The sequence below is a fragment of the Urocitellus parryii genome, chromosome 5 (genome assembly GCF_045843805.1).
Source record: "Urocitellus parryii isolate mUroPar1 chromosome 5, mUroPar1.hap1, whole genome shotgun sequence".
NCBI lineage: Eukaryota > Metazoa > Chordata > Mammalia > Rodentia > Sciuridae > Urocitellus > Urocitellus parryii.
The window spans coordinates 157,734,100-157,760,533 of NC_135535.1; the positions used below are offsets into that span (position 1 = coordinate 157,734,100).

At 55.6% G+C, this 26,434-nt stretch overlaps 1 protein-coding gene across 1 annotated transcript in view; it reads left to right on the forward strand.

The window, feature by feature from the left end:
• Nucleotides 1–26,434, forward strand: part of Col13a1 (collagen type XIII alpha 1 chain) — a 144,327-nt gene that overhangs the window by 101,660 nt on the left and 16,233 nt on the right. Inside the window, exons 19-35 of the mRNA XM_077799106.1 lie at nucleotides 4,572–4,616; nucleotides 5,537–5,569; nucleotides 6,291–6,317; nucleotides 8,887–8,940; nucleotides 9,930–10,016; nucleotides 12,058–12,111; nucleotides 13,180–13,224; nucleotides 13,524–13,592; nucleotides 14,607–14,630; nucleotides 15,859–15,921; nucleotides 16,907–16,951; nucleotides 17,247–17,399; nucleotides 17,918–18,016; nucleotides 19,089–19,133; nucleotides 21,601–21,642; nucleotides 22,456–22,482; nucleotides 23,340–23,420. Coding sequence (XP_077655232.1) covers nucleotides 4,572–4,616; nucleotides 5,537–5,569; nucleotides 6,291–6,317; nucleotides 8,887–8,940; nucleotides 9,930–10,016; nucleotides 12,058–12,111; nucleotides 13,180–13,224; nucleotides 13,524–13,592; nucleotides 14,607–14,630; nucleotides 15,859–15,921; nucleotides 16,907–16,951; nucleotides 17,247–17,399; nucleotides 17,918–18,016; nucleotides 19,089–19,133; nucleotides 21,601–21,642; nucleotides 22,456–22,482; nucleotides 23,340–23,420 — 993 coding nt within the window. The remainder of the gene's footprint in view (nucleotides 1–4,571; nucleotides 4,617–5,536; nucleotides 5,570–6,290; nucleotides 6,318–8,886; nucleotides 8,941–9,929; nucleotides 10,017–12,057; nucleotides 12,112–13,179; nucleotides 13,225–13,523; nucleotides 13,593–14,606; nucleotides 14,631–15,858; nucleotides 15,922–16,906; nucleotides 16,952–17,246; nucleotides 17,400–17,917; nucleotides 18,017–19,088; nucleotides 19,134–21,600; nucleotides 21,643–22,455; nucleotides 22,483–23,339; nucleotides 23,421–26,434) is intronic.

The window sequence follows — 26,434 nt, forward strand, 5'->3', positions numbered from 1 at the left end:
CAGCCCCAGATCTGAGGCCCCCCGGGGGCTGCAGGGACGCCAGCCCCCACCCCGTGCTCTCTGAGCCCGGTTTCTTCTGTACTCCAAAGTCCACAGATTAATTAGAGCTGACTTTTCTTTTTGGAACTAACTACAAAATCAACCGATCTCAAATTGAGATTACAAGCCAGCCGCCCTTCCAAAGCCCTGGCCTTCCATGGGGCGCCCGACCCCGGTAATTCCCTAGATCACTTCCTGCCGGCCCTAATTACCGGAGGACCTGGGATTTCCGTGGTTCCGGTCCTTATTGGTCTGGAGACTGGCTGGGGCAGGGAAGCAGGAATTGAGCTGTGTTTTTCCCGGAAGGGAGGCCTGGGAACTTTTTCTGGGGGGGAGAAAGGCATGAGCACCCCACCCCCATCGTTTCCAGACCTGTGCCTGCTGCTGCCTGCTGCGCCCCCAGCCCTCCACCCCCCACTCAGCCAGGCCTCCCTCCTCCCCTGCAGAGAACAAAGGCTCCGTGTTCCTTGCCTTCAGCCCCGGGCCCTCCCCACCCAGACCTCAGGTTACAGGGGTCCATCATGTCCTGGAGTTTCCTGGCCTGACCTTTGTTTGGCTGGGAGCTGACCTTGAAGCCCCCTACCTCCCTCTAGACCATCCCAGTCGCCAAGTCCCTGCCCAGCCCCTTCAACAGACAGTCAATCACCCATTGAGAAGCCACTCCTACAGGACCAGAGCGCGGCCAGGTGAATTCCACAGCGCTTGCTCGCTCTGTCCTGTCTTGAAGGAGGGGTCTTCCACCTAGAAGCTGCGCAGAACAGAGGACCTATTGAAGCCACACTGCGCTCCCGTGCAGCCTCCCCACCCCCACCTGGAGCCTGAGTGGCAGCTCTGAAGTGGAGGCTGGGACAGGCCTCTAAGACCAGGCAGGGCAACCTCTCTCCACCCCCAGGGTCCTCCCTGGGGGGCCTCCTCAGCTTCAGCAACTGCGGCCCACCTTTTCCAGGTCCTGGTTCTTGGCATCAAGTTTAAAGAGCCAGCCTCCCAGAGGGCAGCCGGTCACAGCTTCTGCCCTCACGCGTGCCACGCCAATGGACCAAGACTCTTGGTCACTCTGGGGACGCCCCCTTCCCCAGCCACAGAATGACCCTAGATGGCTGAGAGCCCCTGAGGAGCCGGTGAGGTCCCCACGGGGAAGACCAGGAAGGGAGGAGCAGAGACAGATCAGAGCCCAGCAGCCCCTGAAGAGCCGCCCAGGCCTGAGCCCGTGGATGGAAACTGCGGCCGACTCCTGACCCAAAACGTCGAAAATAAGAAAACAGAGACGGCCGTCAGAAAAGGAGCGCTCTGGATACATTCACCAGGACCAGCCACGAGGAAGGCCCCGCGATCGGAAGTGTGTCCCCATCCTCCTTCAGCCAGATGTCTCCTGCCTGTGTGCCCTTGCCCGGGTGACCCTGGAGGATAACCGTGGCCCCCTCTCACCTCATGCACCGTCAGGAAGCCAGGTCTCCTGGTCTAGGAGAGACCAGCACCTCCCCCAGCCCCGAGGTCAGGCAGGGCCAAGCCCGCAGCCTGGGGCCCTGAGCCTGACTCTCATGATGGAGGAGGGAGCTGCAGGGTGGGGTCACCCAGGGACCCCTGCTTCCTGCCCAGCAGAGCAGGGGGGTGGGGCCTAGAGGGGGATCAAGGGAGCTTGGGTCATGTGCAGAATTAGCCGACTTGACCCAGAGGAGAGGGAAGGGCGAGGGTCAGCCACCCTGCCGAGGAGGCCACCTTCCCAGGAGGCTCGGGGAGCCGTGAGCACATGGTGTGTCTTTCCGTTCAAACCCACGTGGGCCGAGGACAACACCAGCGAGCCGAGACCTCTCACACTGGTTCTGTTCTGCACAGTCTCTTCAGAGAGGAGCGTGAAGCAGGCCCCACCTTTCCATCTGCCCTCCAGTTTTAGGGTGCTTCTCCCCGCCATAGCAGTGGGCAGGAGGAGGGATGGCGGAGCCCCCAGGACCCCTCCCAGAACTGCATCTGCATTCACAGCTAAGACTCCCTCCCCAGCCCGGCCTTCGTCTTGAGCTGCCAACCTAGAGAATGTCCCCACCTCTCCTCAGGGTGGTACAGAGGAGCCAGGACAGGGCTGGGTGGCGGGAGAAGGCGGGAGCAGACCTCTGGTCTCATCTAACTGTGCAAATGAGGAGACTGGGGCAGAGAGGGCAAGTGGCTGGCAAAGAGTCATACAGACGCCCCAAAGGGCCGTGGGAAGAGGGGTGCTGGAACCTGGGGGAAGCTGAGGGAAAGAAGAAGGGAGGAGAGGCCCCTGAACAGTCAGGGGCTCCTAAGATGGTCTCCCACCTGTACCCCACCAAGGGATTCTATCTGGGGACTCCAGGATGAGTCAGCCTGGTGGAGCCAGTTGGAGTGTTAGCAGGGGACCCTGGTCCTTCAAAAGAAAGGGTGACGGGGCCCTCCACTGACGCTCCTAAGAAGGGCCTCTGAGCACCAGCCCAGCCAACTTCAGACGAGATCCTGTCCCGCCCCCTGCTGGCCACAGTGCAGAGCTACATGGCAGGCAGGCCCAGAGGCTCTCCGGGCTAAGCAGCCCTCACTGTAAGTGAGCTGAGCTGCCTCCAACCCTAGGGATCACCAACCAGAGGAACCCAGCAGAGGGTGTTTGGTGCTTTGAGCTTGCTGCGGTGATCTGGTGGAGGCAGATGGAGCATCGGTGTGTCTGACATTGGGGCGGCCAAGGGAAACAAGTAGCTGGGCTTCAACAGGCAACAGACGTGTGTTCAAAGCCCTACTCTGCACCAACCTGGCAATCACCCCAGCCTCTCTGAGCCGCTGTTGCTCACCCAATAGATGGGAAGAGCATCGCTCCACGAGAGAAAGGACACTTGGAGACCCTGTAGCTGGAGAATGGAAAGTGAGGACCCCAGAGCCGGACAGGGAGGATGCAGGAGGCAGCTGGGCCTCGCTCTGCTCTTTCCATAAAGTGGGACTTAGCAGCTGGGGCAGACCTGGCTGCCCGCTGGCCTGCTGTGGCCCCCTCCTGAATCCGGCTCTGCCCTCCCCCATCTGTGGATGAAGGGTGAAGGAGGGCTCTGGCATTGGGAGGTAAAAATTCAGGCACTGAAGAGGATGAAGGTGAAGCCATCCCAGGCACACGTGACTCTGGGTGCAGATGGCAAATGCGAAGTGCTGATGTGAGGAGCCAATGAGGGCCATCGGGGGTCACAAAGGGCTTCATGGAGCCACGGTGTTGGGCCAGGGTTTTGAGTTGAGGAAACAGCAGAAAGGCATAGAGTCATGAGACTGGGTGGTGTTTCCAGCAGTGCAGATAAGAGCCGATGCACACCAGGGGACCAGGGGACCAGGCCAGAACGGAGGTGGCCCTTTTCCTACAGTCAGTACTGGGCAGTGGGTGTTGAAGTAGGGGAGTCTCATGACCCAGCCTGTGTGTGGGAAGCTTGCCTGGACTCCCGAGTGGAGGAAGAGTGGAAAGTCACACTAGCCATGACCAGGAGAGGGGCCAGACCAGCAAGTCCCGTAAGATGGCAGAATGGGCAGAGTGGACAGCTGGAAAGCTAGGGGGCTGGGGGCAGGTGGGACCAGGTGACCTTCTGCCTTTAGAAGCCGGAGGGGCTTGCAGCCTGGTCTAGGGACCACAGCACTCAGACCCCATAGGACGGCTCCCAGGAGCAGGGTCTGTCAGGGCTCTGGTGGCCCATGGCATAGACTTCAGGTAGAGGAGGCTACTGCAGCCTGGGAGCTTCACCTATTGCTGGACAACATCCTGGCCCTGGCTGCAGCGTCCTGCTGGGGCATCCTGTGGAGTTCAGCTCATGGAGACAGGGTGGCCCTCCCCCTCCCCTGACATGGCAGGTTATGTCTTGGCCCACGCACCTCCTCGTGGCGTGTCCCCTCTTTCTGGTCTTACTCCTCCCCCATGGATCTGGAATTTTCAGGGGGAGACAAAGAGGTTGAAGATCAAGAGGGGCAGAGCAAACCCGTGACATCCCAGACAGGTGACAGTTCAGCAGGAGCCTCTGGATGAGCAGAAACAGGAAAGGACACCGAGAGATAGAGGGGCAGCACCCAGGCCCAGACCCACTGGCCCTTGGAAGCATTAGACCCAGGTGATGTGGGAGGGAAAGACCTCAGATGAAGAGAGGCAAGGCCTCCCTGGCCCAGCTGACAGGTGCCACGTTGGGAAGCTTGCTGGGACAAAAATGGGGAACAACTCCCAGACAGGAGCCGAAGGGAAGGTGGTCACTGGTTAGCAGCCACTGGGCTGCGCCATGCTCCAGGCCCTGCCTGGTCACAGGGTGGCAGTAGATCTTGAGCATGTCACTTCCCACTCAGATTCCACTGGGCAGGCCTCTGTGGGGGCCCTTCCTACTCCATCTGTAACCTGGACCTTCTGCAAGTTGACGTCACTTGGCCAAGGGCAGTGGCCCACGTGGCTGCACCCACAGCAGGGTCCTCAGAGCCCGGGTACCAAGCTTCCAGCCAGGCGGGTCTCGCTGACTTTCCTGCAAGCCACAGGCCCCGGCGTCTGGTCCCCTTCTCATTGTTTTTCTTCTTTCTTCCTCCAGGGAGAACGGGGTATGCCAGGGATGCCGGGCAAGCACGGAGCCAAGGTACCAGTCCCTCGCACACCCCAGGCAGTCCCCGAGGCCCCTCCCCGGTGCCCAGCCCTCTCTCCCAAACTCTGGGGAATCCCCAGGGCCAGGCTCCTTTGTGGGCCTCCTTCCTCTCGCCCCCTGCTGGGTGCACACTTCCTCCCTGGACCCTCTCCCCTTTAGCGCTTGCCTATCCCCCAGGTAGGGGCAGGTGGGGCTCTATTTTGGCCCACAAGTGATCCCTCACCAGTGCCCCCACCCACGTGGCCAGGTCTCCTCCTGGGACATCTGGTCATAAGGAGACTCTCAGATGACTCAGCTCCGGCTGTGGGCCTGAGACCCAAGTAAGAAGCAGGGACCCTTCGAAAATCACCTCCCCCCTCCCCGCTGGGATTTACTAAGTAGCACTTTGGGTCACCTGTTCACCTACGGTCCGTCATCTTGCATTAATATAAAAGTGGGGTTCATTCTCAGCCATCCCTAACCCATGAAGGCAAAGGACCAGAGAGTTCTGGGGGAGCTTGACCCCACATCCACACTCCAGATTAACAACCTGATCAAACCAGTCCCTTGGTTTGGTGTCGTCTGCAATTCTCCCCTCCCCCAGGGGCCTCATTCTAAGTCCCATCCCCTCCATCTCATCCTTCTTTCATGTCCCAGTGAAGCCCCTCTTCCCTCTCAGGGACACCCCCTGGAGCCCTGTCTATCAACCCATGGTCTCTGCAGGGCCCCTGTGGAAGCCTGGCAGGCTGGGTGGCCTGAGCCTCATGACCAGTGTGCCCACTCCGTGCAGGGCACTCTGCAGGGGCGGGGGTGCTGGGCTCCAGCAGAAGTGCGCAGTCCTCCTTTACCCCCTCCCCACCCCCGGAAAAGGCTAGCGCGTCCTCCGTGCTGCCCTGACCTAGGAAGCTTTCATACCATTTTTTTCTTTCTGCCAGGGGGCTCCTGGGATCGCCGTGGCAGGAATGAAGGTCAGTAAACTCTGAAATTCCACACAGGGCAGGTTGGGAGAGCTGGCTTGGGAGGTCAGCTGCAGCAGCAGGGGCTCCATGGCATGGTGGCGGGACTGAGGAGAGGACAGACAGGATCAGGAAACATTTTCCTCAAAGCAACATTCATGCCAGATGCACCACCTTAAGACAGATGTTGATGTCTTGCAAAAAAGTAGTGAAGCTTTGCCAGCCCTCACAAACCTGCCAGTGCACAAAGGGAAGCCAGTTCTTTGCCATGTGCTCTAAAATTCAGCAGCTCCATGCTTCTGAAGCTTCAGAGAGGATAGCAGGAGTGATTCTCCTGAACCCCCACCCTAAGCACCCATTCAGTCGGCAAGAAGAGGCACCTTGGACGACATTGCACAGGACTACCTAAAGGGGGCGCTGTGTCCAAACCAAAAGTCATGCCTTCCTCTCCTTCCTTTGGGTTCCCTGCTCAGGCTCACATGTGCCACCCCCTCACCTGGGGGAAGGGTAGGACCCTCTAGGGACCCACAGCCCAGGAGGTCTCCCATAGCCTGGGGCTGCCTGCCGGAGCAGAGGAAAGCCTGGAGTGGCCCCATGTCCCACTGACACCCCCACATACCCACAGTACCTTAGCCTTAGTTCTCTCTCTCTCTCTCTCTCTCTCTCTCTCTCTCTCTCTCTCTCTCCCTCTCCTTTCTTTACCTATTTCTGCCTTTTTTTTTTTTCCACACAGGGTGAGCCAGGGACCCCAGGAGCCAAGGTACTGAAGCAGAGGGACCGTTCCGGGCAGCATGGAGCGGTGGTGGGGTGGTGGGGTGGTGGGAGGAGCTGCTGTGGTTTGCTCTTGGCCCCCTGAGGACAGCCCAGGGCTCTTCCAAGCAGAGAAGGGTCCTCTTGTCAGGAGCACCCTGCCAATGCCCTCCTCTTCCCCAGATCCTGGTCTGTATGCGTGCCACGGTTGTCCTCTGCACTTGCAGGGCTCTTTCTTTGTCGTCTAGGACAAGAAGAGATGTCGCATGGATTTTTTTTTTTTCCTCCATGGTTTGAGAAACGTGGGGTTAAAAGTATCACACTGATTTCTGTATTTCAGGCCCTCTCACTACCTTTAAAATGCTAAATGAGCATTGGAAAGTCCAAAAAGAAAAAAATATCTTATGCAGCACTTTCAAAACTTCTTTTAGACAAGAGCACCCCTTCATTTAAGAGGAGAAGTTTAGGGGACCAGTCTCCTGGGAGCGCTAGTCTTTGATCACTGCCAACCACTCCCCTCCCTTTGCTTATCAATATCTTATAAAAAGGGGACCCAGGAGCAGCAGGGGAACCTGGGGCCCCCAGGTTTACCCAGAAAGAGGGGGCAGTGGGTAATAGATGGTGTCTTGAGCTTGAGCCCCTCACCTGGCCTCACTGGCCCCTGTTGTGTCCCTGTGGCTGATGTTCCCTGCAACTTGCTGCAGGTCACGTGTCCCAGGAAGAGGGGACTGGCAGGTGGCCCAGCAGAGCTGCAGAAACTCACACTTGAGAACACACAGCCCCTCTTGGAAGCCCTCAGCTCCCCAACAGAAGCCCAGCAGGCAGGAGAGCCTGTGTCCCGGTCCTGTTCCTGGAGGATCTCCTAGGCTGGACCCACATCCTTCCCCTTTAGACATGGCCCATTCTGGTCAAGGCACAACGGAGACCAGCCCAGCAGGACAGGACTCACCTCCCTCCCATCACAGGGCACCACCTGGCCCTCCTTGGGCAGCTCCCGGCCATTTACCACTCAGCCTCTATACAAGGGCACACAGACAGGGGGTGACATCGAGAGCCTTAATGTGGCATCTTTTGTGGCTCCAGCTAGAAAGTTCTTTGAGATATCTGACCAAATTTTGCTCCCAGAGCACCCAGTTTGTGCTACATTTGAGCACCGCTGTCCCTCAGCTCTGTTTAGACAGGAATTTCTCATGTCACACTGCTGGGATGCGTACTTGACCTCGGATACTGCTGTGGACTAAATTGTGTCCCCAAGATTCTAGGTCCAAACCCTGACACCAGGATGACTGTACTAGGGAACAGGAGATAATTAAGGGCAAACTAAGTCATAAGCGTGGTCTCCTAATCCAAGGGGTGGCCCTGTAAGGGGAAGAGAGATCTTTCTCTCTCTCTGCCCTGTAAGGACACAATAAGAAGGCAGCCATTAGCCAGTGAGCAGGCCTCACCCGACTCAGCCAGGCAGCACCCTGGTCTCAGGCCTTCCAGCTTCTGGGGCATGTGAGACAGACTTCTGCTGTTGAAACTGCCCAGGCTACGGGATTGTTCCAACAGCCCGCAATGAGTAATGTAGTCCCAGTGAAGGCAGAGAAGATTGTGTGTATAGGAAATGGAGCAGCAGGTGACCCAGGCTGGACCCGCTCAGCAAAGGTTGTCCACAGCCAGGTGACCTGCTGGGCCCTGGCTTGCTTCTGTGAAATGAAACTGGGGTTCAAGTATCTCTAAGGGCCTTTCTAATTCATGTCGTAGGGAGAAGGTGGTGAGAGACCTGCTGTATCCAAGTACCCCAGACTAGGGTATAGAACAACAGAAGTATGTTCTAGAGGTTCTAGAGGTTCAAAGTCCAAAGCCAAGGTGTTGGCAGGGATGCTTCCTTCTGGGTGCTAGGAGGGAGAATCTGCCTGTGCCTCTCTCCTAGCTGCTGGTAGTTGGGGCCATCTTTGGTGACCCCTGGTTTGCAGAACTATCGCCCCACCTCGGCCTCCACCTCACAGGGCTTTCTCCCTAGGTGTGTGTCTGCAGGCCCCTAGCACACTGGATTAGGGGCCCACCCTAGCCCAGTACGACCTCATCAAAACCAATTACATCTGCAATGACCCTGGTTCCAAATAAGGTCACACTGTGAGGCACTGGGGACTAGAACTTCAACAAGGGAGCTTGGAGGGAGATAATGTGACCCACAACAGGACACAAACTTCTCAAAATATTCCTTCGAAAAGAAGGTTTCAGTGAGATGGGTTTGTCTTCCTAGAGGTAGGAGGAGGTGGGCAGAAGGGTCAGGAGGGAAACTCTAAGGGACAGATGATGGGGACATGGAAAAGGGCACAGCAGATTCAGGAAAGAAGGGGTCCCCCAAGCTGTGGGTCTCCAGACTTCCCGCTCTCCCCAGAAGGGTCTAAAGGCTGCTGGCCTTTGTTATGTGTGTGGCCAGTGTCACTCCTAGTGGGAAGTGGCCCAGTGAAGGAGCCAATCCAAATGGGACCTGGAAGTGGAGCCCTTGAGAGATCAGCCCAAGGAGGGCCAGGTAGGAGCGAGGAGAGCAAGGCCCAAGACACTTCCCACCCTGTACTGTCTCCCCGCAGGGCGAGAAGGGGGCAGCCGGCTCCTCTGGGCTCCCTGGTCTTCTGGGACAGAAGGTAGGTGTGTGCCAGCTCTGAACGGTGGGCTCCCTGCAAGGCCCCTGGTCCTTCCTGGTCCCACACATTTCCTGGGGCCTCACATTAGAGGTGTCCCTCTACCAAATCGGGGAGAAGGGGCCACAGATAGGCTCTGGTGTACCAAAAATCTGCCCCAATACAAAAATCTAGGTAGCTATAACCTGAGGAGATTTCTTTTTTCCTCCTCCTCCTTCTTTTGGTACCAGGGCCATCTGACCACATTGTGGCCCCAGGGCACCCAGTTTGTGTTTACGTATGAGCACAGCTTGACCCTTGAGCCACATCCCCAGCCCTTTTTAGAGACGGGGTCTCACTGAGATGCCAGGGCCTTGCTAAGTTGCTGAGGCTGGCTTTGAACTCACGATCCTCCTGCCTCAACCTCCCGAGCTGCTGGGGATTACAGGTGTTCACCACTGCACCCAGGAGAGATGTCTTTGTACATGCTCGGAAAACCTGCCCACAGTCCACAGCTCTTAAGGATATTTCATTTTAAAGAGACTCAAGGCCACATGTGTCTGAGGAGAAGTGCACGAGATGGGCACCTTGGGAAGTCACGGTACACCTCCACCTGCTAGAGGCTCTGAGCACCCGCAGCAGAGCTGCCAAAGCTTCCCGTCAGGCTCCACTCCTCAATGTTGTTAGCCACCGACCCTTTTTCACATTACAAAGAGCCCACTGAGGAGTGTTCCACAGAACACACTTTGAGAAACACCCCATAGTCGCAGGAGCTGATAGGTCTGTGGTTTCAGTTGTAATCCTGTCCTGCCTCAGTGACCAGGGCCACACTTTCAATGCACAGCAGACCAGAGATCTGGAGCCCAGAGCTAGAGCCCATGGGCCCCTAGTGTCCTCCTGCACTCAGCAGAGCCCGAGGGGTGGCCTCCTGCTCGTCCTCTGGCTGTAAGGGGAGGAAGCAGCAGGTGAGGGAGCTAGTGGAGTGGTGAAGTAACCCTACCTTCCACCCCCAGGGAGAGAAAGGTGACGCTGGCAACTCCATTGGAGGAGGCAGGGGCGAGCCCGGCCCCCCAGGGCTCCCTGGGCCCCCAGGGCCAAAGGTGAGTTCAATGTCAAGTTCAATGTCGTCTGCCGTCTTTACCTTCAGCGTGTCCTCGGGCCTAACATCCTGGACGCCTCCCCTTCTTTAGCCTTCTCCTGGTTTTTCCCAGTAGATTCTAGAAAAGTATGGACCAAGGTCCTGCTTCTAAGCAGGTGACCAACCCTCCAGGAGCAGTGTCCCCCTGGGCAGATGGATGGTCCCCCACGCGTTAACTGAGTCAGGGACTGAGAGCTTCAGGCCTTAGCACAGCCAGGAGCCCTCACCTGGTGCAGACACGCTCTGGGGGAGGAGGAGGGCAGGGCAGAGTGGAGGGGGCAGCTGCATACGGACCACCCTCCCTCACCTTTCACTGGCTGAAACTGCGGTAGTAAGGTCCGGGTTTCCCAGAGCTGATGTGTCCTGTGTTATCTGATTATTTCTGCAGCACAGGAAATGAAGGGGAGTCTCTCTAGCTCTTCATATTGTTGTAGGGACAAACGAGGCAAGGCACCGAAGACAGCAGAAACAGTTTTATTTGGCTGCAGCCAGGTTCAGAAGGCACAGCTTTTGCTGTCATCAATCCATCCCCTGAACCCCGAGTTCAGGGAGTTTCAGAGTTTTATACCCAGCATGGAAGGGGAGGGGCTCAGAAGTTCACAGTCTGCAGAAGTTCACATAAAAGCAGCTTTTTCTTTCACTGTTCTGGGCAAGTTAACCCTTCAAGGTCAACACCTGAGAAGGGGAGAGATTCTTCTCCCCTTTCTTTCCCCCGCCCCCCGCCAGTTGTTACCATGGAGCCCAATTGTAACTTATCTTAAAAATGTAGACATCTCTGTGAAGCTCAAGGCCAGAGGCCTTGTTTGCACATTTCTAGAAACTACTATACTGGATACATGTTTGAGAAAATCTAGTAAGGGGGTGTCCAGCACCTGGAGTGCTGGCATCTTCTTGGCCAGTGGCCAAGTAAAACAGGGCTACAGGAAAATAGGAAGTTTATCTACATTGAACTCTTTTGTAGAGACTCTTGTTGACAGTCCTAAAATCAGCCATGGTGAAGATTTTTGGAGAAGCCCAGTTAAGACTTTTCTGTGGAGAAAGGGGGTGCCACTTCAATATCTCTGATGATCTGACGCAATGTGCTCGTTCAGTGCATCGACATCCCCCACGGGCCTGCCACGCTGGCCCTGCATAGCAGGGGGGCTGCAGGGAACCTGCCCTTGGCTCACTCTCAATCTAGCAGGAGAAGCAAACCTGTGATTCAAAGGTAGAATGTAGGGGACCCCAGTGTCCCCAAAGGCAGGCAAGATGAATGGTGGGCAGGGTCTCCCGCCAAACCCCACATACTCCCTGACTGGCTGGAGCAGCAGCTTTGCCGAAGGCATCCCTGCCCGCCCCCTACTCACCCACTGTCCCCAGGGCTGTCCCATGAGTCACAGGCAAGGGGCTGCCACAGATTGGATCTCCCCTGGAGCTTGGGCAAACTTGGCCACCACTGTCTGCATCTTGAAGCAAGAGGGAGGGAGAGCCACAAGGCTGGGTCCCCAAACTTTACTGCTTTCCAGGTCCAGGAGAAATGTCCAATAAGTGAAGCACTTGGAGCAGGCCTCCTCCCATCCCACCCTGCACCCCCTGTCCTGGGCTCCTGCAGCCCCCTCCCCACATGCCCAGGGGCCCCATGCACCCCTCTGTCACCCAGGCAGGACTCCCCAAGATGTGACATCCCAAGTGCTCCAGACTCCCTGCAGGTGGGCTGATGGTGACCCTCAGTCCAGTTGGGGGCGGTGACCCTGCTGGGCCTGTGTGTACCAACCAAGGGCTGAGGAGGGCAGGTGGACACGGTGAATGGCACAGAGCTCAGAGGAGGAGGGGAGGGAACCGAGGGCTTCCAGAGGGAGGTGAGGCCCAGGCTGGGCCCAGGAGGGGGATCGGGATGGTGTCAGTTAGTGAAGCCCAAAGACCGTGATGCCCCAAACAGGAGCAGCAAGGTCTGCTTCTGTCCCCTCGAGCAGCTGTCCCAGCCCCTCTTCCTGTCCTCACACCGTGTCTCTCTTCCTCCCCAGGGAGAAGCGGGTATGGATGGCCAGGCCGGCCCCCCCGGACGACAAGGAGACAAGGTACAGAGGCTCCACCTCTGACAGCTTGGCAGTGCCAGCCCCCGCTCAGGGAGCAGCCCTGTTGTCCCTGACATGGAGCCTGGGGCACAAGGTTGACTGGCCGTGACCTCCCACCTCCATCTTTCTGGTCAACTTGGGCCTCAGAGGACCACCACTGAGACAGCACTCATGCCAAGGCCGGCCCGGGGAGGGCCCACCTGGGCTGGGGGTAACACTGAGCCCAGTGACTGGTAGCTTCCAAGCCTCAGGTCCAGCAGGGCAATCACGTGGTGCTTTTAGAGCTACTCCAGGGCTGTGTGTCCCCCGCAGGTGCACAACGACTCAAATGCCAGGGGGGCTGGAGGGAGGGGGATAGAGGGCAGCTCCCCTAGGGTGACAGCGGCTCCACGCTCCACCAGCCAAGGTTCCTTCCTGCCTTCTCGACACTCTATCTTGATTTTTTTTTTTCATTTTTGATGTTAGCTTTCTCCCAGAGAAGCTAGAGCCGGGGTTTGTTTTACACAGTTAGCACCATGTTTCACCCATTCCATGTCCACCCCTCACTCTGGAAAGCGGGTGTCCCAGCACCTGCACCTGTGTCCTCCTCACACCTTCTCCAGCCCCCAGGTGTCATCCTGTAGGCAGGGACCTTCACAAGGAGAGTGGGCAAAGAACCACAGGGGTCCTCAAAGAACCAGGCAACGGGCCACAAGTGACAGAGCCCTTGCTACCTGTACAGAACAGAAATGGGAGAAAAGAAGAGCCAGGTCCCTGCTCCCAAGGAGGTAGCTCCCAAGGTCAAGGAGACAGGAGAGAGAGGTGGCCAGAAGAACAAAGGGGAGTCACTAACAACTAACATAGGACAGAAAGAAGCAGGAGCCCAGAGGAACAGGGAGGAAGAGAGGACGCCGCAGGTGTCCAGGGGATGTTCCCTGAAGGGGCAGAGCCTGCATTTTGATGGGCGGGGAGGTCTGAGTCTTGTTGGCCTCTCAGCCCCTCTGCCGCCCCTAACACAGGGCCTAAGTGGGGACCCGGTTTCTCCTGCACCCAACTTTCTCAGCCCATTTCACTCATTTTGTCATACAACAGGGGCAGCCCGGAGCCGCTGGAGAACAGGGACCAGCTGGCCCCAAGGTACATCACCTCTCACCTGGAGTCAGTGGGGAGCCACTTGACCTGAGCTCTTGAAGGGGAGGAAGGGAAGAGGGTGCGGTCCCAGGTGGGAGGTCAGATGGCCACTGTGATTGGGCTCACACTCCTCCAGACCTGTTTAGTCCCCAGTACTCAAACGGAGGCTGCTTCCTTTGCCATAGTACCTAGCCTCCTCTGCAACCCTGACAGTCCGCCCCAGTGGCTCGATGTGGCCAGTGTGGACAGTGGGCCCTCAGGCCCTCCCGGCCCAGGCCCTAGTTGAGATCTCATCTGCCTTGTAGGGCTCCAAGGGCGAACCAGGGAAGGGAGAGATGGTGGACTACAACGGAAACCTCAACGAGGCTCTCCAGGTGGGTGGACCACAGCCCAGAGCCGAGCCCTGGAAGTCCTCGTGGACCTCGGCCCTGACCCTCACACAGCTGCCTTGAGGCCCTGCAGCCAGGCCGTGGACAGGGCTTGCAGGAAAGAGTCACTCCCGCGGCCTCTCCCCTGGCCTCCCGCTGAGCAGCCTCCAAGCACATGGCCCCATTGTTTGTGGCATCAGGTGGCCTGGCTCTCTGTCTGAGCCCAGCTGGCCAGTTACCTGGCTCTGGGCAGCTGAGAACTCATTGGAAACATCCCAGCACCCACAGGGTGCTGCCCCTCCAGGGCTCTGGCACCTAACTCCCCTTTCACGGGGTACATTCTGTCTTCCTGGAGCATGTCTCCTTTGTGTGTCAATTTTACCCTATTTCAAGTTCATACGCTCCCCACCTTTTAAAGCAGGTGTCTCTGCCTTGGCGCCGTGGACGCTGGGGCTGGACCATCATTGTGGTGGGTGCGGAGGCTGCCCGCCCGGTGCATTGTGGGATGTTGAGCAGCATCTCTACCCACTCACTGCTGTGAGCACCCCACCCTCAGTTGTCACCCCCAAATATGTCTCCAGATGTGACCAAAGGTCCCCTGGGGGACATAACCCACCCCAGGTTGAGAACCGCTCCTTCAAAGGGATGTGTGTGTGTGCGTGAATCCAGTCCTAAGTTGTAAAGGGTTTTAAACCCAGGATCACCCCACCCGTCTCTCTCTGGAGTAGTTCTAGGCTCTGCTGTGCTGTGTCTACTTAAGGGAGAGATGGTGTAAGCCTGAGGCTCTGGGAGAGGAGGAAAGACCAGGGGAGGGCCCCAGCAGGTGGTTACAGAATCAGGGTGAGAGGGTGAAGGGGCGAGAGACTACCCGGGCCTGTATAATGCCTGCTGCGCTCTGTCCAGATTACAGATGTTGAGGAGAGGAGGAGAGGCCCCTGTGAGGGTCCATGATTGGGCAGAAGGGATCTTGCAGATGGCCCTGGACTTGCTCTTCAACTAACTGCCTGTTGTTTTTCTTAGGAGATCCGAACACTGGCCTTGATGGTGAGTCTCCGCTCGCTCGCTTTCCTGACCCTCGCTGGGGATGGAAGTAGAGTCCAGAAGCAAGAACTTGAATTCTTGCCTCCAGAAAGTGCACACTTGGTCCCTGGGTGCCACTGGTCAGAGGGTGTGCTGTGCCTGGGGCAGGGGCAGGACTGGAGGTGGGCCCCTGGAGCTGCCCAGCCCTGGGTCAGGGCTGCCCTCGGTGATGGCTCTTCACCAGTGCAGCTGTGCACTTGGGTGTAACTGGGCTGTTTACTGCTGAGTGGTGGAAAGAGCAGGATCCAGGAGGATGCTTTCCTTTTTCTCCTTTTATCTGAAAAACCTGTAGCAAGTCTCCACATGTCCTTATTTTCTAGAAATGGAGCTCATTATCTGCTCTCAGGAAACCAGTGAATTCCACACTGGGTTTTGCCCATGTGTCTACTCGGTAAATATTTGCAGTTAAAACAGACACCACTAAGTTTAACTCCCCAGGCAGAGAGGGAAGGCAGGACCCTAAAGTCCTCGGGCTAGGGGAATTTCAGTTCACCTCATATTTCCCATTCACTTAGAGAGGACACAAACTCAGAACCAAACACCACCTCTATGACGATCCAGGGTCAGACATCGGTATAAACTATGCGATTCTGGAGTCAGGGAACTTCATTTGGAGACCTTAAAATATATTATGTGAAATAACATAGAAATAAAACTTTCCTGCAAACTATTTTTTTTTCTTTTAAAGTCAATCTTAGGTATAAGATTAGGTATATCAAATAGATCCATTTTAAGTATAGAGTTTGATGAGCTTTCACAAATGTAAATATTTGTATGCATGACCCCAGTCCCTATAGGAAGCCTCTCGTGAGAGCTGGGCAGTGTGCTGTATGGTAAACCATGCATCGCCTGTTCATGGACAGGTGTTTGGGCTGTTTCTTGATGACCTAAGTCATGGTTGGGAAAGTCAAATTTATCTTTTTGGAGCCCCAGTGGGAAGGGCCTTAAGGGAAAAGCTATTGGCCTTGGCTGTGTGTCCCCCCCCACCAACTTCAATCCAGATACACCTGTGCTTATCGGTTTGCACTGGGGACTCCCTATGTTCCCCCCACCCCCCAAAAAAGTTTTTTCTACTAACAAAGACGTTTGAAAATGACTGATCCCTGAAGGCCAGCCTCTACCTCAGCCCTCTGGTGGTGGGCCACCCTCCTGGTTGGAAACCTCTTCCACATGCCTTTCCTTTCTCTCCTAGGGGCCTCCTGGTCTACCTGGGCAAATAGGCCCCCCCGGAGCTCCAGGGACCCCAGGCCAGAAGGTAAAACTACCTTGACAAGGGGACAAAGACCCTGCAAGGACACTGCCTCCCTGAGCAAGGGACCTCAGGGCCACCCCTCGTCCTGTGGCCCCCACCTTCCCAGGATTCTCTGGCCTGTACTTCCTCCCATGCTCCAGGGCACCGTGGCCCTGCCACTGTCACGGCCGTGTGGCTCCTCTCAACCCTGGGCTCCATCATTCCTCCCTGGCTGTCTGTCGTGGGGGTCCTCGCAGGCAGACACCCTGCTCCAGCAGACCCACAGCTGGGACCCCGAGCCACCCTTAGGGAAGGTGGCATTTGAGCCCCTCCCCACTCACCCCTCCATCCCTCACTGCCTTTGCTTTCCTTTATCCTCCCATCCTTCTCCCACCCACCCCATGCTTTGTCTTAGAAGGACTGTCCCTCTGTCCTCTGCCCAGCGATCCCTTCCCCTCTTCCCTAACTTTCAAAGGCTTCTCATCTTCCCAGACCAACTCAAAAGCCACCTCCTCCTTGAAGCCTCCCCGGCCTGGCCCATCAGGCAGAATTCACACCCTCCCTCTCTGAGACACCTACATCCCCTTATCACACCTTCCTCACCTCCTCCTCCTCCCTGACCTAAAGAAGTGGGTGGGTGAAGATGCAGGGAGCCATGGGCAGCGGGGCCAGGAGGGCTGGTTCAGAGGGGCAGGGATGCCCAGGGTTCTCAAAGACAGCAGTGCAAGGTTGCAGCTAAAACTCAGACCATGGAGCCAGGATGCCCTGACCCGGATCCCGGTTCCCTTCCCCACTGACTGTGAGACTTGGGTGCATACTGTGTGCTTTGGGGTCCTGATCTGTAAAAGACACAACGAAAGCGCATATCTCCCAAGACTGCAGTGAGAATCAAAAGGCTTGCACTCTGGGGGAAAGTGCAGAGAAAGATGCCTGTACCCAGGAAATGGTGCCTAAGTGACGTTGTTATTGCCTCTGCTCTGAAAGTCACCTTCAGTTGTTCTGGCCACAGGGGGAGATTGGACTGCCAGGCCCTCCAGGACACGATGGAGAAAAGGTAAGAAAAGCCAGAGCCAGACAAGCCTCTGAAACGGCCTTGACCAGGGTGAGGGCAAAACGAGGCTCTGGAACAGGCCCGGCTGTGCGCCCTCAGGGGATGCAGGAGGGGCAGAGGGGGCAGGAGGGCTGGTGCTGCAGCCCCAGAAGGAGCACTAAGAGCCAGCCTAAGGGGCTCCCTTTGCCAGCTCCAAGCAAGAGCAAAACTCCAGTCCTTGGACCCCCGTTCTGCTCCATCCTCCCCCTCCCTTTTCTCCACTCATATGCCTAAGAAGCACTACTGATGTCTTCTAAAGGGACCTCGAGGCAAACCAGGAGACATGGGCCCCCCTGGCCCCCAAGGACCCCCAGGAAAGGATGGGTCTCCAGGAATGAAGGGAGAAACCGGATCCCCAGGGAGCCCAGGAGAGAAGGGGGAGAAAGGGGAGACGGGCCCGGCAGGCTCTCCGGTGAGTGGCAGGCCGGCTGGCCCTCCCTGTGCGTGACACCTGCATGCCCACCCTTGGCTTTGCCCAATGCCAGCTGCTGGCTGAGCTGGAAACCTGGAGGCAGGAATCCAGGGCAGGGGATCCTCTGAGACGCCTTCATGCCACTCACTTAAGAAGACCAGCTTCCTGACTCAGGCCAACCTCACTCCTGTTCTGTCATTGTCCATGTCCTTGGGAAATTCCCTGAGCCTTGCGGAGCCTCACTTTTCTTCCCTGGACACCTCATGGGTCTCTGGAAAAGAGAGAGTCCTGGGCACTAAACTGCCTCTTTGGAAGGCAGGCAGAGCCCCATTCCCACGGAGGTTGCATGCGGGAGTCCTTGTCCCCTCCAGCAAGGCTGCTGACTTGATCTGTGAAGTGGGTGCCCTCCTAGACACTCGCCTTGGAGGAATGGAGCCATGATGTGTGCCCTAGATGGCCACAGGTGCTCGGCATCACCACCCTGAGCTTCACTAACAGAGACCTTTGTCAATCTGTAGGGTCTAGACGGCCCAACTGGGGAGAAAGGAGAACCCGGTGGCCAAGGGAGGCCTGGAGCGACAGGATTGCCTGGCCCCATCGGGCTCCCGGGATTTACAGTAAGGCCAGAGGGCGGGGTCCTGGGGTGTTGGCAGACTGCTGCCGTTGAAGCCACATGAGCCACCAGCCTAGGGTGCCTGGCACCGTGACAAAGCTACAGTAGCCCCGAGCCCGCCCACCCAGCCTAGGGGGTCCTCTTGACCAGCAGCTACTGGATTTGAGTGCACACAGGGTTCTAGTCTCCTCAGCACACAGCACGGTGACCTCTGCCTTTAGGGCCAACCTAGTCCTAAGGTGTAGCACCTTGGACCTGGACTTTCCTTCTTGGGGTGGAAAGAGCCTTAGAGGCAGATGTCCCCCAGCACATCCTCTCCGGGGTGGGGCGCTGTTCATTTCCTATGGCTGCAAAACAAATCACCACAAGTTTAGCAACTTAAAACTACGCACATTCACTGTCACAGCTGCTGTGGGTCTCTCCTGGGTCTCACAAGACTGTGATCAAGGTGTCAGCCCGCTGTGGTCTCAGCTGGAGCCAGGGGCCCTCTCCCCAGCTCACTGGCTGGTGGCAGAATTCAGCTCCTGGAGGACAGTCCCCTGCCACCCGGCCCTCCCTGTGGTAGGCAGTTCACAGTACAGCAGCTTACTTCTTCAAGGTCAAGATCAACAAGAGGGTCTCTACAGTGTCTAGTGCAGGAGGGCAGAGACGTGTGTGTGTGTGTGTGTGTGTGTGTGTGTGTGTGTGAGACATGTTTGCAACACAATCTCAAGATGTCATACGTTTTTGTGTATCACAGGTACATGGTAATTGTAACATGCTCTCAGGAGTGACAGTCACCACCTTGACATGTGCCCAATTCCATGGCTGACAAACGAGTCACAGGTCCACCCCAGGGTCTGTCCACTGCAGGACCACACAGAACAGCAGTCCCTTCCCCACTCTAGAGCCTCAGGGCCTTGCAGACACTGGTCACAGCACCCACCCACCAGCAGTCTCCCTCCCACAGCCTCCAGGATGTTCTGTGCTGACACCTGGACCAGCCTAGTCCAGGTCCAGTTGGTCATAGATGCGGGGTCATGCCTGTGCACTCACACTGGTGCTGGCACTCACGTCCTGGTGTCTTGTGCCCACAGGGAGAGAAAGGAGAAGCTGGAGAGAAGGGTGACCCAGGAGCAGAGGTAGGTCACACCTGCTCTTCCTTTAGTGACTTGGGCAATGATTTGATGGAGGTCTCATCAGAAAGACAGACTCTCCAGGGTGCCCAGCATCTCTGTGCTCCAGGGTGAAACCTGCAGCTGATTGACAGGAGAAGGGTGAAAGCAAAGCACAGCCTGGGCCTCCTGAGCAGCACCCTGCTGGGCGCTGAGCCTCTGAGCTTGGCTGTCCTCCAGCAGCATCTCTCCAGGGTTCCCAGAGCACCTGCCGGGTTTCTGTCCTGCCATAGAATCTACAGACAGGAAAATAGACAGACCTGCTCCTCAGGCAGCCCACAGGCCCCAGTGACGGCCACTCATCACCGGGCGAGCATCTCAGGTTGGGTCTTGACGACTTTGTAGGAGTTCACCTCAAAGCTTTAGAGGAAGACTTTCCAGAGAGAGGCAAGGTTCTGTGAGATAGTGAAGGGAAGAACCCCAAGGGAGGGGGAGCAGGGCAGAGGCCAGGTGTCAGGAGATGGGAGAAAAGTGGGCACCTGTGTAGACGCAAGGGAAAGCCACAGAGGTCTAGGTTTGCGAGGGAGAGTCCACACGTGGTGGGAAGACCTGGACAATCCAGAAACCCCCTCAGAGCAAAGGGACAGGCCACCAAGCCTCTTCCTCACTCCCCTGTGAGGTTCCCTCACCCTGACACTTTTTCTTTTTTCTTTTTTTTTCTTTTGGTACCAGGGATTGAACCCAAGGGCCCTTAACCACTGAGCCCCATCCCCAGCCCTATTTTGTATTTTATTTAGACACAGGGTCTCACTGAGTTGCTTAGTGCCTTGCTAAATTGCTGAGGCTGGCTTTGAACTCATGATCCTCCTGCCTCAGCCTCCCGAGCTGCTGGGATGACAGGCGTGTGCCACCACACCCAGCTCCCATCACCCTTTAGTATCACAGCCCCACCTGGATTTAGTGAAACAGACCTGACTGTGTAATCCCATGTGTGTTACTTACTTAGAAATGGATAACGAAACAATCCTAAATCCAGAAAGGGCCTTATACACACAAAAACATCCTTCCCAGAAGAACTTAAAGTAAAAATTAAAAACAGCCCATGTTTCTAACAAGAAGAAAAGGATTGAATAACTTATGCTAACTCGTTTCCATTCCACTCAGGAGAAATGGATTCCATGTTAAGTAGAAAGAAGCAGAAAACCCAATTATATTTATCTGTTTATATGTCATCACAAGTACATTCATATATTCAACTACATATTATTCAACAAAAACGTGTAAGGAGATTTTTAAAATATTAGCAGTGCTTCTCAGCTAGGTAAACCAATGATTTTTTTTTTGTTTTCTTTCTTTCAATTCTCTTAAATTCATAACATATTTTAATGAGTTGGTGCTACTTTTAAAGTTTCGTTTTTAAAATAATTGTACAGGTAAAATTCTTTGAAGTTTAATCCATTGCAGATTGTATAGCACTACCATAATCAGATCTGTGTACGTATTATTTATAATAAGAAAACAAAGTAAACTTTTTAAAAGTAATTTCCAAAGATTGTATTCCCGACAAGGAGACTGGGAGGAAGCTGAATGGAAAGCCCCCAGGTCCAAGGGACATGAGGGGTCTTCCTGTGTACCCAGTGCAGCGTGGCCTGGCAGAGAGGTCTTCAACCTGGCCAGAGTCTAGTGATTCTATCCCTGGCAGAGGTGAGGCACCTGAGGAGAACCTTAATCAGGGGTGGAGTGTCCAGCTCAGAAAGGGACAGGCAGTGGCTGACCCTAGATAGCGGGTGTCCAGTTTCATCAGAGACAGACTCCGCAGTGGGCACCATCTCTGTAGAGAAGGAGGTAGCCTGGGCTCCTCCACCTTCACCACGCAGCCAAGACCTCTTCCACTGAAACCTGCCCTTGAGGGAAACGGGATCCACAGTCCTCGGATTATCCTTCAGAAACATCCCAGCCTTCCCCCCCATGCCTGATAAGCAGTCTCTGCTCCTCTAAGCAAAGGACCTCAAACTCAAATGCCTGCGGGAATCAGACCCCCCACAAATGAATGCAAGATGTCTGAGTTAAAGACAATAGGGGGTGGTGGAGACTGGGGTGAGCCAAGGATCTCATGCCTCGCCCCAGAGGGGCTGGGCCTGGGGTAGGGGTCGAGGGGGCTGCATCTTGCCCCCTTCAGGAGAGCTGTTCGCGCACTGAAGTCCTGATGAACAGGGCGTGAAAATAATTCTACTAGATTTTCCAGAGTTTCAAGAAAATGCGGGAGAATGGATATCTCAGGGCCATTTCCTGGCAAATCTTTGCAACATCATGCAGGCCAGTGGGTTGCGATGGGTTTCTGACCTGTCCTGGGCCTTCTTTTGGGAGACTGTGTGCTGAGCTGACCTCCAGTGAGCAGCCCTGTCCTCCTATGGCCTTAGTCCTCAGCAGACCCTGGGCTGTGTCAGGAGGGAGGACCACCTGGTGTGTAACTGGGCTCCCCTTTGGCTTCCAGGTTCCTGGGCCACCAGGGCCAGAGGGACCTCCTGGACCTCCGGTAAGTATGGACAGCTTGTTGGCAAAATTGCAGTCCCCTGTGCTCAGGTCCCCAACCCCTAACCACCAGCACCCAAGGTAGTCACTACTCTTCTTCCCTCCCATGTTAGACAGCCGTCCCAATGACACTGAGGAGCCTGGGCGTGGCCCCCCTGCAAACTGTTGACCAGTATGGCAGCCCTGGGCTTACTTTGTCACTAAGCTGTGCCCGACATTTACATAATCCTTTGTCATCCATCCTCTGTTCTTCCTCTCCCTCCTTCCTGGTACCCAACTGGCAAGAAAACCGGATTAAAATGAAAAGTGACCCATTAAAACCAGCCCCACTGGATTGGCCTTCCTGTAGTTGCAGAAATGCATCTGTGTGGCCCCTTTATTTTGTATCTAGAGGCCCCCCAAGCACCCAAGCCAACAGATCCTAGTCTGTACCTCTGCATAGTTCACAGTGTCACCTGTTGTCATTGTAAAGTAGTGGTAGCAATAAGGACACTAGTCAACATTTACTGAAACTTACCATGTGCGGGATACTATTCTAAGTACTTTTCATATGTTAATTTATTCAGTTTTTGTTCGATTTCCTCAATATTCCCAGGGGGGCCACGGTTTTTCTGTTGGCTGCTGGCTGGGAAAGGCTGGCTCAGACCCCTCCCAGGAAGCCCCAAGCATGGCCTCCCGGCATTCCCTTCCACCTGTCATGGACAGGGCCTCCAGACCACACTGCACACGAAATCCTTGCTCTTCTGGGGTCCAACCCGCAGACAAGAAGTTAACTGAGTTGCAGTTCTAATGCACCTTGTTTTGATTCCAAATGCAGGGACTCCAAGGTGTTCCTGGACCAAAGGTGAGAAGAGGTTCTGTGACGGGGCGGGGCCTGGGTTGGGGGGGCCTGGGGGGTTGCATCCATTAGAGCAGAAAAGAGGGAAAATGCTTCAGGAACCCCACCAACCCTTCTCCCTAAATGGCATCAGGTGACACTCCATCCAGCGGGGTGCCATCAACGTTCAGCACTGACGCCTGGCATGCTGTGGAGGCAGGATTTTCCCATTCATGCACACAAAGTGACAGGCTAGATCCTTAGCCAATGGTGAGATCCTTTTCCCGTGTCACCTGCCCCACACCATCCACTCAAGCTCGGGAGGAAGACAGGTGGCAGCCACGTGTGGGCCCCTCCCCAGGGCCAAGCCCGCGGGCTCAGTTTAGTGAGTCTCTCCCAGTCTCCTCCAGAGCATTTCAAATGATAAGGGGGGCCGCAGGCTGTTGGCATGACAAGGCCCCTTACTCCCTACAAGACATCCTTCAGGGGACTTTGGGGACGTTTCTTCTCCCAACTAGTTCATGAGCCTTGGTGCCCTGGTGGTAGAATATTCCCGGCATCTGCCAGCAGATCCTGCAGGATCCCAGTGTTCCTGCCCTGCAAACGGTCACCTATGTCAATGCCTGACCTGGAACTGCCCTGTGCGTTGCCTCCACTCCACCCATCCCTTGTCCCTTTGGGGAACTCAGTGTCACCAGAGGATGCTGAGGCGAGACAGGGTGGTAGATCAGGGATCCTTGGAGTCTCCGGCCTGCCACCTGTGGCCCAGCCACCCCCGCCTCTGCCCTCCTCTACAAACCCTACCCCTGTCTCCAGACCCCAAGAGACAAGCATAGGTTGTCCAGGACGTGCCCTCTGTGACCTCTTCTTTCTCCTTCCTCCAGGGAGAGGCAGGACTAGATGGAGCCAAAGGAGAGAAGGGGGCCCAGGGAGAAAAAGGAGACCGAGGGCCTCTGGGCCTACCCGTAAGTATCTCAGCCAGCAAGACCGCTGTGAGGAGCCCAGGCGGGTGGCCCTATGGGGCCGGGAGCAGGTGGCAGGGTGCTGGGAGTAGCCACTCAAAAACTCCAGGGTCTCAAGTTCTGAGTGTCTGTTCCAGAGCTCGAAGGCCTTCCTTTCCCACCAGGGAAAAACCTTGGGCTCTGATTCCCTTTCCTAGGGTCTCCTCCAGGTGCTCTGGGAAAATAAAAGCTAAATAAGACAGGGCCCCACCCAAGGCAAGTCCAGGGGAGAGGCAGACTAGCCTGAGGACAGCCCCAGGACCTGCTTGTGCCCAAGGCAGGGCCACCACAGTCCCCCTTGGGAGCCGAGCTTGGAGAGTCTGGGAAGAGTGAGACCATGAGGATCTTCTCCATTTCCCCCGTGTTCCCAGAAGGACCCCAAAGAACCCCTGCTTTCCCCTCTTAAGTACTAGCCACAGCAGCAAAGCATGCAAAAAGTCCTGGTCCCAGCAGGGTAAGGCCACTTGTTCCCCAGGTTCCAGAGAGCTCTGATCTCAGCCTGCCCAGGGCTCACGGCCCCGTTCCTGGTGAGGGCTTCTCAGAAGGTACCTTCTTGTCTAGAAGTAGGGGCTGGGCCAGATGAGTCCCTTTGCTCCCAACTCCAGTGGCCTGATGGCCTTTTCCCCTTCAGTGTGTCCTGGTGATCACGCCATAGCCCACTGAGATTGACACTCTGGAAGGAGCTTTCGTGCTCCATCTCCCTTATGGTCACTTGAGGTCACATATGAGGTTGGTCACCAGGCGGGGTCAGAGGCTGCTTCTCCACTGAGGCCACAGCCTTGTAAAGGGACCCCTTTCAGCTACTCAGACTCCTCCGGCCCCACCCCAGGGAACCACAGAGAGCAAAACAGCACGGGGCAGGCCTTTCCCCTGGCTCAGCAGAGCCTGAAGCTCTGGTCCTGTAATCTCAGCCACCCAACAGCAAAGCGAAAGGTGTAATGACACTCTCATAAATGCAACAAACGTAAGGTTACTTCAGCAGCTGATTTGCTTGATGTGCTACAGAAAACTAATGACTTTAGCAGACATTTCCCCATGTCGCAAACTGCATCCAGAATGATTAAGTACACTTTTCCATGGAAGCACCTTCCTTCCCCCCAACCACAGGCCTCTCCTCATGCACCCTCATGGCCCTGACCTCCCCAGAGAATGTTGGAGAACTTAGAGTTTGGCATGCTAATGGCACCGTGAGTGCTCGGGTAACAGAAACAAAGAAAGTGCCAGGTGAAGGACAAGTCCCCAGTCTCTGTTTAATTCTTCAACTTTCAGTAGAGCCATGGATCAGAGAAATACCTTGCCCAGCTTAAGAAAACTGTAGAACGAGTCTAGTCCTAGACGGCAGGTCACATGGGCTCCGGGGTCAGTAGGGAGTGATGGCACTTGTGGTACCGCAGATGCCCAAATGCCTTTCCCCTGGGGAGCAGCCCCTTCTCAGCTCAGCGGACGGTTGCCTTGGAGGAAGGAGCATTTCACGATCTTTCCATTTTTCAAAGGAAGCTGGACATCCAGGATTTTGTATGAAATCTCCCCATTTTCTAATTTTAGATCAAATTTATTTGCAACCCTGCAGCCCAGACAATGTATTCCATGGCACACATAAGGCCTGAGGTTCTGAGTGTGTGTGTCCTCTGCTCCAGGCCTCATAAGACAACGGTGTTAATGCTACATAGACACAGTAAATGGCTATTAGCTCTAGTTGTTTCCTGGCTGGAGCCATAGTATAGACTTTTTCTGCCCCCTCCACCGTGTCCTGTTGAGTCCCTCTCTGTTGCACTCCATAAGTGGTCTTTGATGCTAGCAGTGCACTGGAGTCACCATACCATCACCCAGGCCCAGTCGTAGAGACTGGTTACATTGGGCCATGCTGGAGCCTGGGCCTCTGTATTACGCAACTTCACCCCAGAGGATGCTGTGTGCAGCGGGAGTTGAGGACCCTGGCTCTGGCCTGTGAGTCAAGATCAGTCCCAAAATGATGTGATCCTAACTCTGAGAACCAAGTCCTTGTGGGGTTCTATCCAACCGGGAGAATCCTTTCCTGGGGAGGAAGCAGCCTGCTGTCCACCCTTCTCTGCAGGTTTCCCTCCACCTTTAAAATCCTGAGGTTGAAACCAGGCATGGTAGCACACACCTTGGGAGGGAGCATCTTGGGAGGCTGAGGCAGGAGGATTGCAAGTTCAAGGTCAGCCTCAGCAAATTAGAGAGGCCTTAAGCAACTTAGCAAGTCCCTGTCTCAAAATTTAAAAACAATAAAAAAGACTGAGTGTGTAGCTCAATGGTTAATTGAGTTCAGTCCCCAAAACCAAAAAAAAAAAAAAAAAAAATCCCGAGGTTGAGGCCCTCTGGAAGCAATCTCCAAGAACTCAGCCCTTAATAGTTAGAGTACAGCAACCACGACCCCACCGTGGCCTCCTTCCTTTCTGGCTTGTCACTTTGGAATCTTGAGAGAATGGCCCCTGGTTTTCCTAGATGAATCACAGGACAGCTTCAGAGCCTAGCGTTGGAGCAAGAGCTCCTTCCTACCATGGATCTGTGGTCAACAAGGAGTGAGGTAGCTGCCGAGCAGACGGCTCTGAGCAGCACCCATCTGCCCACCCCTTTGCCACGAGGGACATGTGACTCAGGCCCATCATCCAGTCAGCTTTTTCTATAAAAGGGTGTTTGTCTGGATGGGTTGAGTTTAGGTCAAGTTTTGCAAACTGTTAAGTCTCAGAAAAAAACGTCAGGCATCGTTAGTGTTCTCATCACGGGACCAACTCCTCCCACCAGGCCAGCTTCTACTGGCTTTCAAAACTCAGTACCAAGGCCAGTCCCAGCTCCGTGTCCCCAGGGCACGTTTATGTGCTGGAGACAGGTATGGTGGCACACACCCCTGTAATCCCAGCAGCTCAGGAGGCTGAGGCAGGAGGATCGCAAGCTCAGCTCAGTGTTAGCCTCAGTAACTTAGCGAGGCCCTAAGCAACTCAGCAAGACCCTGTCTC